This window comes from Rana temporaria, chromosome 5, assembly GCF_905171775.1.
Source record: "Rana temporaria chromosome 5, aRanTem1.1, whole genome shotgun sequence".
NCBI classification, from domain to species: domain Eukaryota; kingdom Metazoa; phylum Chordata; class Amphibia; order Anura; family Ranidae; genus Rana; species Rana temporaria.
The window spans coordinates 404,815,366-404,830,722 of record NC_053493.1 but is presented as its reverse complement, the minus strand read 5'-3'; the positions used below and the strand labels follow the sequence as shown (position 1 = coordinate 404,830,722).

Sequence of the window (15,357 nt, the reverse complement as noted above, 5' to 3'; positions counted from 1 at the left end):
CTAACTTTGCGACGGGAAACTAGACTAGCGGCGACAATCCGTCGTGAATCGCCGTAACTCCTAATTTGCATACCCGACGCTGGTTTACGACGCAAACTCCCCTCAGCGGCGGCCGCGGTACTGCATCCTAAGATCCGACAGTGTAAAACAATTACACCTGTCGGATCTTAGGGATATCTATGCGTAACCGTTTTCAATGAATCAGTCGCATAGATACTCTGAGAGATACGACGGAGTATCTGAGATACGACGGAGTATCTGAGATACGACGGAGTATCTGAGATACGACGGAGTATCTCCGCTGTGAATCTGGCCCATAGTGAATACATTCTTATTATTGAGGGTAATATAGAATAAAGAGATACCTCTAATGCTAGTGGTAAGTCTGGTGAGATATAAAGCTGTTCTCCATGGCAGCAGGGTAAAGGTATTCGGGTTGGTGTGGAGAAAATTAGTAATCTGAAGATACCTGTATTGGTCAGAATCCTCTAATCACTATTCTATTTCTACAGCTCTAAACGTTTTAGGAGTAGGACCTACCATAAGACTGTCTACTACCTGTATCCCCTTGGAGACCCAATGTGCTATATGTAGGCCTGGGATGATCATGGGCAGACTAGAGATGGGCAGTGGAAGAGATGTTGTAATAGAGTCCCCAGTCGGCAGAGCTAAAAGTGTCCTCCAGGCTTGAAGTGTAAAGCCTTGTACACACGACCGGTTTTCCCAACGGGAAAATTGCAAGGAGAGCTTTTGGCTGGGAATCCCGGCCGTGTGCATGCTCCCTCGCAGTTTTTCCGACGGGAAAACTGCAGAAAAATGCCGGACAAAAAAGAGAACCTGCTCTTTTTTCCCGCCGGGCTGTTTCCCGGCAGTTTTTGGCAGTTTTCTTATGGGAAAAAACTGTGATGGAGCATACACACGGTTGGGATTCCCCACCAAAACTCTCATCAGAGTTTTCCTAAAGGGAAAACCGGCCTTGTGTAGGGGGAAAAGTTACAGAGCAGGTTCTCGGCTTTCCCCACGGGATTTCCGACTGAACTTTTCCCGTTGGAAATCCTGCATGTGTGTATTAGGCATCACTGTTATAGAAGGGGATAGAGTAGTGGTCATATGGGTGTTTCATCTAGTGCTTTCAAACGATGGAACAACGTCTATAAATGGAGGGAATGGGGCAGAAAGGACAGGAATAGTTGACACTTATCATGAATGCCTATGACAGGGTCAGCTGCTGTGTTAACCCTGCAACACTGGAAGATGGTGTGCCTACTGGCTCTAACTTGGGAAACCAGGCCCTATCTTTATCCCCCATTTTCTTTGCACTTCATTCTGTAGACTACAGGTAACCTAGACTCAAATTTTATGAATTGTTTCCGGTAATCAGAATGCTAATGCTGGTGGCCTACAATTCAGTGAAACCTCAACTTGGGTGTCACTACAGGGCTGAAGTTGAAGCTGAACTCTAGGTACAAAAATTCTGCTGCTCTTCTAGACATTACTGAATGGGATCAGAAGGGGGGCTGGGGGCTCCTGTAGAGCAGAAGGCTTTAAACCACTTTAAAGGGATTGTAAAGGAAGACTTTTTTTTATCTTAATGCATTCTATTCTAGGGTGACCAGACATCCCCGGTTTCCAGGGACAGTCCCCGGATTGAGGACACTGTCCCCGGACCAAGTCTGTCTCTGGTTTTGTCCCCGGATTGAAATTGGACAAGGGCTGGGGCAATTTCAAAGACAGTCAGTGCAGAATAAAAAAAAAAATCAGAATTACACACCCCGCACTCTGTCGCTCCTACTAGCTTAGGGGGATGATTTTTTTTACATTATCCGTGCCCCTTTCTGATGATCATGTGCTAGTTAGAGTGGAGGGAATATTTTGCATGCCCATTCAGCTCCGCTTGCATGTTCTTTTGCCTTGGCTCAAGTCCCGGTCAGCCACCTGCCTGCTTATCTCATTGTCTTCCCTGGTGGAGTGATCTTCCTCCGCTCCCCACCCAGTAGTAGCCGGGGCCCGCCATTACTAGTAAAAAAAAAAATTCCCCAGATTTCATTTAAAAAATCTGGTCACCTTATTCTATGCATTAAGATAGCAAACCCTTCTGTGTGCAGCAGACCCCATTCAGCCTCCCTAATACTTGCTGAGTCTTTATCCAGCAATGTTGCAGGAGTGCCTAAGCTGCCCCTCCTCATTGAGACAGCAGGGCTGCACGATTGGCTCCTGCTGTTGTCTATCAAAATCATTCAGCCAATCAGGAGAGAGAGGGGGCAGGGCCAGGTCACGGCTCCATGTCTGAATTGACACAGACAGCTATGACTTGTCTTGGGTGCCCCCATATCAAGCTGCCTGCCTACTCATCAGAAGCGAGGGACCAGGAGAACAAAGGAGTGACCTGAGAAGAGGAGAATCTGGGCTGCTCTGTGCAAAACCAACTACACAGAGGAGGTAATTATAACATGTTTGTTATTTAAAAAAAAAGAAGAGATGTTACAATTACTTTACAATGTGCATTGATCATGTAGTTCATGGTGTCATTCATTGCCCTGTATGTACAGCTATAGCAGAGTAAATCTTCATATACCAGTGTTAGAAGTTTCTGTTTGTGTTTAAACATGAGACATGACACTGAACAGGTTTATCCCATGACCTCTGTCTGTAGTCTAAGAACCAAAACTTCCTGTTAAGAAACTGCATACAGTATTCCACAATCCCTGAGCCTTTCAGTCTACTGTTATACAGGTGAGAGCTAATCAGTAACTAAAGCTGACACAGACACCAGCAGGCACTCCCACATTTGTGATGCAATGGAAAGGACAAGCCATTTAGTGAATAGAGGCAAGCTAGGTGAATGAATACATGGACATAGGGGAATCGGTCAGCCATGACACTAACTTGCAGCCACAATATGTGTGCCCTCCATTACAAGGTAAGACAAACAAATGACATGGAAAATTGAACTACACCAATACCTAATATATGTAGAGGGGGGGTTCTTTGGCTCAACATGTGATGCACATATAAAATAGTTTAACTAATAAAGGATAAGGGGGAAACAAATACATGCCATCTATTAACCATAATAGTATCACACCGTTGTTTTGTTTAATACAATTTGTCATAAAAATAGCATTAATACACCATTAAAAAAAAAAAGAGTAGACAAGACTATACAAAATATTCCTGCTCTAACACCAGCTATATAAACATTTTGCTTGAGTGGATAGCATATCCATCAAACTCCATCATTTTGATACAAGTGGCAAAAGATAGACACTTCTACTCTACATGTTTCTTGGAAGATTATTCCACTTCTTCGGGAGTGTGTAAGTATCAGAAGATCAGAGCACTTTTTGTAATTCGGCACTGCATTGCTTTAACTGACAATTGCGCGGTCGTGCGACGAAACAAAATTGACGTCCTTTTTTACCCATAAATATAGCTTTCTCTTGGTGGTATTTAATCACCTGTGTGTTTTTTATTTTTTGCGCTATAAACAAAAATAGAGTGAAAATTTTGCAAAAAATTCTATATTTTTAATTTTTGCTAAAATAAATATCCCCCAAAAATAAATATATATTTTTTTCCCTCGGTTTAGGACGATATGTATTCTTCTACATATTTTTGGTAAAAATCGCAATAAGCCTTTATTGATTGGTTTGCGCAAAAGTTAGATTCTACAAAATAGGGGATAGTTTTATGGCATATTTATTAATATTTCTTTTTAATAGTAATGGCGGTGATCAGTGATTTTTATCATGACTGCGACATTATGGCAGACACAGACACTTTTGACGCCATTTTGGGACCATTGTCATTGATACAGCGATCAGTGCTATGAAAATGCACTGATTACTGTGTAAATAACACTGGCAGGGAAGGGGTTAACCAGGAGGGGCGCTGAAGGGGTTAAGTGTGTCCTAGGGATGTGTTCTAACTGTGGGGGGGGATGGGCTACATGTGACACGACACTGATCACCGCTCCCGATCACAGGGAGCAGTGATCAGTGTCCTGTCACTAGGAAGACTAGGGAAATGCTTGTTTACATCAGCATTTCCCCGTTCTTCCTCTCTGTGAGAGGTTCGCGGGTATCCCCGTGGACATCGGACTCACCGAGCTTGCGCGCGCCCACAATGCCACATCTTAAAGGTCATGTACAGGTACGTCCATCTGCTTAGCCATGCCATTGTGCTGACGTACATCGCTGTGCGCTGGTCTTTAAGCAATTAATGGCACCCGCCCACACGTCCCATGCTTTGTGTGCGGGTGGTTGCAGCTGCAGGACGAAGTGCATGTCTCACAGTGGCTTCCACCCACACAAGTGTGAACCAAGCCGTAGTAAATCTCCCCAAAGTGTTCTTTATTGAACCATCAGTAGTATGGCTGCTTCCATTATGTCCCTGTCCAATGATCACCTTTCTTTAATGCATGTCACCGATAACGGCTTGATGACAAGGAAAGGTGATCTCTGGGCGGGGACATCATGGAAGCAGCCATACTACAAATGGTTCAATAAAGAACATTTAGAAGGAAGAGATATTTGGTGTGAGGCGCCTATTCATCCATGCATTAGAACAAGATGGTTCCACAACTTTCACACCTCCCATCCTGTTCTTGGACAATCAACCTCTGCATTGACATGTTTCATGGATTGGATTTGGATGCTTGTGCTACCTGTGTTGATAAAAATAATGGTCTATGTTCCTGATACCCATAAGGACCTAACATGTGGCTTGGGGACATTACGAAACATCTTCAAAATCACAAAACAAATCCAGTTGAATGTGACTACTAAACTTGAACTTGAACTGACTTGAACCAATGAGGACCATAACAGACACTAGAAAATAAAATAATGTATAATACTTACTTTAGGAAACTGTTTAATGGGAATGAGTACTTTTTGTGCCACCTTCATGTTTTTATTAATCACCACATCAATATATTGGTCTTCGTTGCTGTCCGAGTCGTCGTCCTCCTCCCCCTTCTGTATTTTTTCAATTTCTAGAAAAACAAAGAAAAACAAATGGCTGTTAAATGACTTTAGGTTTTAAAGTTATGTCTCATTGTTAGTCAGCGAGAAAAATTACCATTAGATTGGAGGTCAGTGGAAAGCTTAAAAGCACACACTCCCCATGCTTACCACAATCTGAGACAGAGGCATAGAACAGATAAATGTACAGTAAAGAGCCAGGCAGGGTGGAATAGCAGGAAACCATGGTGGTGTCAGCCTATTTCGGGCTTTACACAAACAGTGTGGATGTCTGCTCACACCATGGGCCTCCGGCTTGGTAGGTATCTACTAATAATTCTAAATAATAAGTGACAGACTCCTCTGTCCCCAATGGGCCAGCAGAATCAATGGTGACCAGATATAATCTGGGTGTCACCGTGTACCCTTAATGTGGAAGGTACAGTAAGAAGACAATGGAAGACAAGACAATGGAAGACATAATGGAAGACAACATTTCACATGTCATCTCAACATGTTTCAAATTATCATATATCTCCATCAGGAGCACATGCAAATGAGATACATGTGGTTAAACACAGTAATTTAAGAACAAAAGATGTATGTATATCCTGAAGAGTGAAAGGTGTGGGCCATCATGCCCGTCCACTCAGACAAACAAACGCGATGATGTCAGCACGCCAACTCCTCCAGACGCGCGTTTCGTCATAAAGTGACGTTGTCTTGGGGCACGTGCCACCAAGATCTTACAAATGGCACACCATAGAAAGCTAACAAGCCAAGAGTGACAAGAGTGTGTGCAATTATTGCATATAATACTCCAGCCCTCATATCCAATAACCTTCGCTAGGCTGTTGGATATCAGGGCTGTAGTATTATCCTTCTGTGTAGCATACTGGCAGGGGACAAACTCTTTGGCTGTAGCTTTTTAGAAAAAGCATGAAGTCTAAGACTTTGCACACCTTTGGTTTTGATGCACCTTTGATGTATTTAGCTGATTCAGGTTGACTTGGGCTTTAAAGTAGATGTAAACTCCAAGTGCATAACATTTCATTTGTCAAAAGCATTGTGCACATTGGGTATGATCTATTTAATATGTACTATACATTTTTTGGTCTATTTCCGAGCACACAATGAGCTGCAACACAGCGACGTACAGTCTCTACTGAAAGCATATGTGGCATAGTGTCACCAGTGAGCGGTTGGTATACAACATGCCTGCCTGGCAGAGAAGGAAAATCCCTCCCAATGGGGAGACTTGGTTGTTGTAGTTAAATAGTTTGGTTTATTTATTTTACTCTTACTTTTTCTGAGTTTGTTTTTGTTTTTCTTCCTCTGATCTTTTATAATGAATCTTGATGTGGCACAAGCCTTTTTTTAAGTTTTAAGTAATGTATCCCCAGTCTTTGACTCTCTCTTTAAACATGTTTCCATCCATATAGCATATCTAGAGTCTCTAAGCCTGTAGCATGTCTACAGTCTTTGAACATTTCCTGTTGGGTGTTCACAGTCTCTGAGTTTTCTGTAGTACTACATTCACTTTATATGTGTCGCCCTTTGATGATGTTAGGGGTCATAATTTTAGCCTCCCCATCATAAAAGTTGGCCACCACTGCTCTACAGCTTCTGCCTGCCACAGAATTGCAATATAAATCAGCTGTGCCCAAGCTTTTTTCTTCAAAGCCCTTGTCTCCCGCTGCCTGAAACATGCTCATTTGAAAGAGGGTTGAAAATAATTGTTGTAAGCAAATAGAAAAAAACAACAACTTTATCACAATGACACATGGACATGAAAAATAGAACAGCGCGCCGCACTGTTGACATAAGTTTCAAACAAAATTGCCAAAAACATAAATAAATTGCAATGCAGAGTTCAATTCAGAGGAAAAAGTGATGACACTGCTCCCAAAGCCACCTCAGGCTAATTCATCTCTGTTACAAATGGCGACTTTTTAAACAGGAAGCATCTGAAACCTTTAAATTACAAAGCCAGCGAGGCTGCCAAGTCTATTTGTTCTCCTTCATGTTGTTTCGCATCATTAAAGGGCAACTGCACATAACACCAGAGAGTGGGGGGGGGGGGGGGGGTGGTGGAGCAGATCGAGAGAGTGCACCGGGTGAGATACATTCTCCAGCTTGAACTTTTTCTTTAGCTCTAGTTTGAGGACCCATTCACATTAAAGCATTCCATTGCAGTGTGATAATGCACATGCATTAATGTGCGTTGTGGCATGTGTTAAAAAGTGTTGCATTAAAACAGTCCATTCATTATGAATGGATATCTACACAACGCAATGGATGAAAAAAATGTGCATGACCATTTTTTTTTAAAACACAGCACACCACAATGCATGGTATATGTATTGTGGGTCTTCTGGGCCAGATTCTTGTACATTTGCGGCGGCGCAACGTAACCCGTTTACGTTACACTGCCGCAAGTTTTCAGTGTAAGTGCCTGATCCACAAAGAACTTACCTGCAAACTTGTGGCGGTGTATCGTAAACACGTCCGGCGCAAGCCCGCCCAATTCAAATGGGGCGTGTACCATTTAAATTAGGTGCGCTCCCGCGCTGGACGTACTGCGCATGCTCAGTTTAGAAATTCCCGCCGTGCTTTGTGCGATGTGACGTCATTTTTTAGAACGGCCACGTGCGTAGCGTCCATTCGTATTCCCGGACGTCTTACGCCAAAAAAAAAAAAATTGAAATTTGACCCGGGAACGACGGCCATACTTTAACATGGCTCGACTAAAGTTAAGCCATGTTAAAGCAGGTGTAAATTTGCGACGGGAAAAAATTACTATCAACGACGTAACAAACGTGAAAACCGTCGTGGATCGCCGTAAATGCTCATTAGCATACCCGACGCAGGAAAACGATGCGAACTCCACCCGGCGGCGGCCGAGGTACTGCATCCTAAGATCCGACGGTGTAAGTCAATTACACCTGTCGGATCGTAGGGCTATCTATGCGGAACTGATTCTATGAATCAGTCGCATAGATACTCTGAGAGATACGACGGCGTATCAGAGATACGCCGTCGTATCTCTTCTGTGAATCTGGCCCTCTGTGCATAACTTCAGGTGACATTTACAATGCATGGCTTTTACAACGAATGGCTTTCACAACAATTGGCTTTCACAACAAATGGCTTTCGCAATAAATGGCTTTCGCAACGAATGGCTTTCACAATGGATGATTTTCACAACTCTGGGCATCCAGCAACGGGTAGCCTGATCCAGCCTTTGGTGAATATAGGGTCAATGCGTTTTGGACCCTCTTGACTAATTATCACAAATACCATCTACAGTATGTTGATACTCATTTGGTTCATTACACCCCCTACAGATGTACTACACACGCATCTATCCCTGATGAAGCGAGCATGGTCTTGTGAAACATGTTGGGATACTTTTAATGCCTGTGTACTTTGCAATTTATGTTTTATACCATGATACATTAAATTACATTTTTTACTGTATGTATCATTTTAGTGGCTTGGCTATGATTCATGTTTATGTTTGCATGACAATTTTAATACATTTTGAGACTGCATTTACTCTGTCAATTGTTGGCTAACCGCAATCACTTCATTTAAAGTCCCGGGTCGATCTCCTGTTTTTAGTTTTCTCAACTAATATCTTTCACAATGAATGGTTTTAACAATAAGAAGCTTTAACAATAAGAGGTTTTTATAATGGGTGTTTTTTCCCAATGTATGGTTTTCACTACGAATGGTTTTCATAATGGGTGTTGTTCACAAAGCATAATTTTCACGATTAATGGTTTTCACAATGGATGTTTTCAGGATGGATGGTTTTCAGGATGGATGGTTTTCACGATGGATGGTTTTCACTAGGGTTGCACCGGTACCACTTTTTTTTAGACTGAGTACAAGTACTGATACTTTTTTTCAAGTACTCGCCGATACCGATTACCAATATTTTTTATGTTGTGTGACAGTGGCACTAATATGCAGCCCTGATGAGCACTGATAGGTGGCACCGATGGGCACTGATGAGGCGTGGACTGTGTCAGTTGTCTATTAGTTTTTTTACAATTAAATTTTTTACAATTTTTTTTATTATTTCTTAAAAACATCTTTTTGTGTTTTCCAAAACATGTAGGGTTTCTGCTACAACCACAGTTTATTTTGACTTGATGTCTATCAACATATTGTGTGTCGCAGCATTAAGTAGTTTTATATATATATATATATATATATATATATATATATATATATATATATATATATATATATATATATATATATATATATATATATATACACACATATATATTTATGTTTGTTCCAACTAATGTTTTTAGATGTTCATATCTTTATATATCAAATAAAATGTATATTTTTTATACTTCCTGTATTACTTCTCTGTTGATCCTGTTATGGTTCCTTACCCGCACTATCCCTTGGGGCATCCTCCCTTTTTCCACGTTTTTTTAAAGCTGTAGTATAAGTATGGGCAACAACTTTTTTGAAACATTACCAAGATACCAATATGGTAGCTCCAATAAAGAGCTCTACTAGTGGATTCTCTCTTGGAAATTTTTATTTTTATGTAGCCTTTGACAGTGATGTCACTGGGGTGGATGGTGATGTTGTCAGTGCAGCACATATTGTTAGAGATACCTTTTTGATAGTTAACTAATGCCCGAAAAAAAGTGTTTGCCCACATTTCAGCTTTAATCAAGCTATGATATATTATTTGCCATATTAGGTATTACAGTTAGTGGCAAAAACATACAGTATGTAGCGCTACCCTCGATGGGGCCACCAAGATTACACAGGTTCTTTCCCCAGTGAAGAGGCAGCCAGGCACACAGCAACAGTCCATCCACTCTGGCTCAGTCTAGGAGTTTTTTTTTTTTTCAGGTTTATTTGCTTAGCAAACTTGGAAGGAGTATTAGAGTGATGCCGGATATGCCAAAACAAAACACCTCTTAGCAGCAGTAGTAATACTGTAGGTAGACGTGAACAGTCCGTGGTTCACGGGTAGGGATCATGAAACAACATGAGCATAAATAGAGGCTGATATGATTAGACCACGGTTCACAGCTGGTGACCATGAAATAAAATTAGAACAAGTAGAGGCGGGCTTGAACACACCACGATTCACGACTGGGGATCATAAAATAAAATGAGCACAAATAGAGGCGGACTTGAATAGACCACAAATCTCGGCTGGGGATCAGGAAACAAAATGAGCACAAGTAGAGGCGGATTTGAATAGACCAACATTTTTACGGCTGGGGACCATGAAACAGAATAAGTACAAATACAGGCAGACATGAATAGACCATGGTTCACAGCTGGGGACCATGAACTAGAATGAGCACAAATACAGGCAGACTTGATCCCTACCCGTGGTTCACGGGTAGGGATCATGAAACAACATGAGCATAAATAGAGGCTGATATGATTAGACCACGGTTCACAGCTGGGGATCAGGAAATAAAACAAGCACACGTAGAGATGGGCTTGAACAGACCATGGTTCACGGCTGGAGATTATGAAACAAAATTAGCACAAATAGAGGCGGATTTGAATAGACCACGGTTTTTGGCTGGGGATCAGGAAACAAAATTAGCACAAATAGAGGCGGATTTGAATAAATCAAAATTTACAGCTGGGGACCATGAAACAGAATAAGCACAGATAGAGGCAGACTTGAATAGACCATGGTTCACAGCTGGGGACCATGAACTAGAATGAGCACAAAAAGAGGCAGACTTGAATAGACCACGGTTCACAGCTAGAAACCATGAAACAAAGAGGCTTCATTCACAGGCTATTGGCACACAATTAGTCCATAGGTACAGTCTTTAGCAAGGTAGTCCGAAGGGCTCCCAAAGATTAGCAGCCCCCTCCTCTTAGCTCCCAGATCCATCCAAACAAGGGGGAAAAAGACAATCTCTTCAGGATTGGAGACTATTTAACAGCAGCCTAGCTCCATCGCCACCCCTCTCCCCCAGTGATTGGCTAGGCTCTGCTGAATATTCAGACTGAATATTTGAATTCTCCTGCCCTAAGCTCTAGAGATGTCTGCTAGAGGCAGCAGAGGAACAATTAAACTCTCAGTCCGTGGAGCTCTGAGCAGACCAAGTCAAGCAATCACTGCTCCCTTAATTACTGCAGAAGCAAACTAAATTTGCCTAGCAGCCCATTTAAGAGGGTGCTACACAAAGAATCCTCAACAGCCCAGAGTTTCCTGTTACTTTAAAACATTTTCAAGAGGGCACCCTTCATTTGCTGGCTACAGGTTTGAGGAAGGTTAGTGCTGTGCTGTCCTATTGACAACTAAGGGCTCAGTCCAATTAGCTTTGCTCTTTGAAGAGCGATTCATGACAGGCAGTGAGGAGGCATTGTATATCCTCCTGAGGGATGCAGGATTGAGGGATGAGCTCATCAGTCTGCTGCTGCATCTTCTTTAACTATATCCACTGGGGTTGGTGAGAGGACCTGTAAGGGTTACTGAACTGCAACAAGGAAAAATCAGGTCTCCTTCCCTGACAGACAGGCAGGGCCATCTTAACGAATGGGCACACCTGAGCACTACCCAGGGGCCCCAGGTGCATAGGGACTCCATGATCAGGGCCAAGAAAAGGGGGGACACTGTGTTGGGGAGGAACTTTGTCCACTTGTGCCGCTCTCTTTTGACAAGGGTTGCGTAACTGCAATGTTACTCCTGTCAAAAGGAGCAGCGGGTGGCCTCTGCTGGAGAGAGGATTCAGCTGTCTCCTTCTTCCTGCAGGGGGCAAAAGAGAGTCGGCACTGAGACTGAGAACTCACCTCAGTCTCAGCGCAGGAGAGGAAGGAGGAAATGCCTTCATTGTAGGTTGGAACAACATTTGTGATCTGTGGGTACAAGGGGGATGGGGGGGGCACCTGATGTATGGAGAAACTGTGATAGGGGACAACTGATGTATGGGCAAAGAAAGACAAAATGCAGCGCCTTCTAAGCGTAGCAAGTGAGTTTAATAGAGGCAAATAGTTAAAAGCATATGAAAAACCTACTCATATTACAGATGTAGGTACAAGCGAAAATAAGAGTGTCATCCGCGGAATCCCCGGGGACAGCACGATGTCCTAGTGCAGGCGGCGTGGAGATGTCCTTCCCTGTGCAGCAGCGGCGGCAGGAACCGAGGCACCCTCGGAACTAACAGGCTGAGGTCAGGTTTCCACTGTGGGCTGCAGTTGGCGTCACTTCCGGGCGCGGGAGGTGTGCGCTTTCGAGACTTTCGAGTCTCTTCTTCAGGTGCCCGGAAGTGACGCCGACTGCAGCCCACAGTGGAAACCTGACCTCAGCCTGTTAGTTCCGAGGGTGCCTCGGTTCCTGCCACCGCTGCTGCACAGGGAAGGACATCTCCACGCCGCCTGCACTAGGACATCGTGCTGTCTCCAGGGATTCCGCGGATGACACTCTTATTTTCGCTTGTACCTACGTCTGTAATGTGAGTAGGTTTTTCATATGCTTTTAACTATTTGCCTCGATTAAACTCACTTGCTACGCTTAGAAGGCGCTGCATTTTGTCTTTCTTTGTCCTTCTACAGATCATACTTCATCTGTCAGCTGGCTGCCATCTAAAGCAAGGCTATAGTCATATAGTGCTGTGGAAAATTTTGTTGGACTATAGTATTTCCTCAAAAGCACTTGTCTCTGGGACTTTACTCATTCCTCTCCAGTTCCCATTCCCTACCCAATCCCATCCTATATATCCCAGGTAGTGACTTTGTAGACATTGATGGGGAGTGCGCTCAATTATCATGTTTTACCTGATATATGGGGACACCTAAAGTTTGGGGACACTGTGATGGGGCACACTCAATGTTTGGGGACACTGGGCTGAGGACACTGTGATGGCGGAACCTGATGTAAGCGGGCACAATGATGGGCAAACCTGTATAGGGACGCTGGAAGGGGCCCCAGAGCATTACTTTGCCCAGGGGCCCATGATGCTATTAAGATGGCACTGCAGACAGGGCTGTGGTGTGAGGCCTAGCTATGTAAATCTTAGGACTGGATGGATAGGAATGCAAATCCCTTTGCAAGTAAAACCACTATGATATGTATTTCATCTCTGCATTTAGTTTGCCTGCAGTTCAGATTTAACTGTGATATCAGGCTTTGCTACGCTTCAGTTCTCCAAAGTACGTTGTATGAATAAACCTGTGTATTTGTAAAAGCATACCGCTTTTGCATAAAACCCGCTGTACGTTTCCACAAATCCAGCACTACGTATTATATGACAGAATAATTACTTTTTTTTTTTTTTTAACAAATGGCTCTCAGATCTTTAATCAGATTTTCAAGGTTGAAAGGGTATCGGGATTTGTGTTTTACTAATCCACCAGATTACATTCTGTAGCACTAGGTTGTGGCATTGGACAAATAGCTTAACTCAAAGTAAAATGTATGATTAAGGTTTGCAACGAAGCAAAAAGATTAAAACCTTAGGATACAGATGTTGCATTTGCCAAAGCATACATAACAATCCATGATGGGTTATTAGGATGAAATACTCCAAGTACCTTCACAGCTGGCCCGTAAAAGTATTAAAACACAGGAAACAACTTATAATAGCCTATATGCTAAAACCAGACATAAACTACTTGAATTAGTCTGGGCGTTAAGCAGCAGTATCTATAAGTTGCTGTTAGCTTCTGTGGAATACCTATATTCAATCCATTTTTAATTAAAGAAATCTTGTTTCTATATGTAATTTGTAGACATGTGCACTGACAAAAAAATTGTTTGTTTTTCGTTTCATACGTTTTTTTTTTTTTTTTGGGTCATTCGTTATTAAATGCAATTTGTAAATTTGCAAATTTGTACATTTGTACATTTGTACATTTGTACATTTGTAAATTTGTAAATTCGTACATTTGTACATTTATAAATTCGTACATTTGTACATTTATAAATTCGTACATTTGTAAATCCGTACATTTGTAAATTTGTAAATTCGTACATTTGTAAATTTGAAAATTCGTACATTTGTACATTTGTAAATTTGAAAATTCGTACATTTGTACATTTGTAAATTAGAAAATTCGTACATTTGTAAATTTGAAAATTCGTACATTTGTAAATTTGAAAATTCGTACATTTGTAAATTCATACATTTGTACATTTGTAAACTCGTTCATTTGTACATTTGTACATTTGTAAATACGTACGTTCGTAAATTTGTAAATTCATACATTCTTACATTCGTAAATTTGTAAATTCGAAAATCCAAAAACCCGAAAATCTGAAATAATAACTAACTATTAAATTATAGGTATTGTAATTGCCTTTCAAATTTGTCTGTTAGTGAATGTAACGAATACAAATTTATCCAACGTTACGAATTACCTGAAATAACAAATGCCACATCTAAACAATTGGAACGGAACCATTTAATAATAAATAATAATAATGAAACGTTTTTATTATTATTGTTATTTATTATTATTAATTCATTACGTTCCATTCCTTTAAAAACGACATTCGTTATTTCAGAAAATAATTTGTAACTTTGAATAAATTTGTATTCCTTAAGTTCACTAACAGCCAAATTTGAAAGGGAATGCCAATACCAATAATTTAATAGTTCGTAATAGTTAAGTTACTATTAGTTCATTATTATTTCAGATTTCCTTATTTGTGAATTTACAAATTTAAGAATTTAAGCATTTACGAATGTACGAATTTACGAATGTACGAATTTAAGCATTTACGAATTTAAGCATTTAGGAATGTGCAAATTTATGAATGTACGAATTTTCGAATATTCAAATTTATGAATATTTGGAAAACAGGATTTCATTAATTCGGATATTTACGAATGAACGAGTTTGTCGAAATTTGTTAAAAAACAAATTCAGAACAATTCAAATTTACCAAAATTTCCGAAAAATGTGTAAAACGGGTTTTTCGGTAATTCAGGTATTTAAGAATTAATGAATTTGTCGAAATTTGTAAAAAAAAACTAATTCGGAACAAAACAAATTGTACATGGAAAAATAATAAACTGTATTTAAAATGGACCAACTCGGATCGACTGAGATTAAGAGACGTCCTAAAAGCTAACGTCTTCTGCTCATTAGATGAGTTACGGGAAAAATATGGTACAACACCATGGGATGGCTGGAGATACAGACAGCTCCAAGACTTTATAGAATCCCTCCCAAAACCCCTTTGTTTGGCCAGTAGTTTAAATCCATGGGAAAGATTAGTTGACCAAGGGAGGATAAACAGACAGGGGATCTCTAGAACATACAGGCTGCTGATAACTTCTATGGATGATGGGTCAATGTGTCCCTTGGGGAGGTGGGAGGTAGGACTGAACCAATTAGTACTGGAGATGTTGGAGAAAGGTTATGGACTATGTCC

General features: G+C 41.2%; 1 protein-coding gene across 4 annotated transcripts in view; it reads right to left on the bottom strand.

Moving 5' to 3' along the window:
* KHDRBS3 (KH RNA binding domain containing, signal transduction associated 3) overlaps nt 1-15,357 on the bottom strand; it is a 207,764-nt gene that overhangs the window by 104,166 nt on the left and 88,241 nt on the right. For all 4 annotated transcript variants that reach the window (XM_040355004.1, XM_040355003.1, XM_040355002.1 and 1 more), the window contains exon 3: nt 4,863-4,996. In XM_040355004.1, coding sequence (XP_040210938.1) covers nt 4,863-4,996 — 134 coding nt within the window. The remainder of the gene's footprint in view (nt 1-4,862; nt 4,997-15,357) is intronic.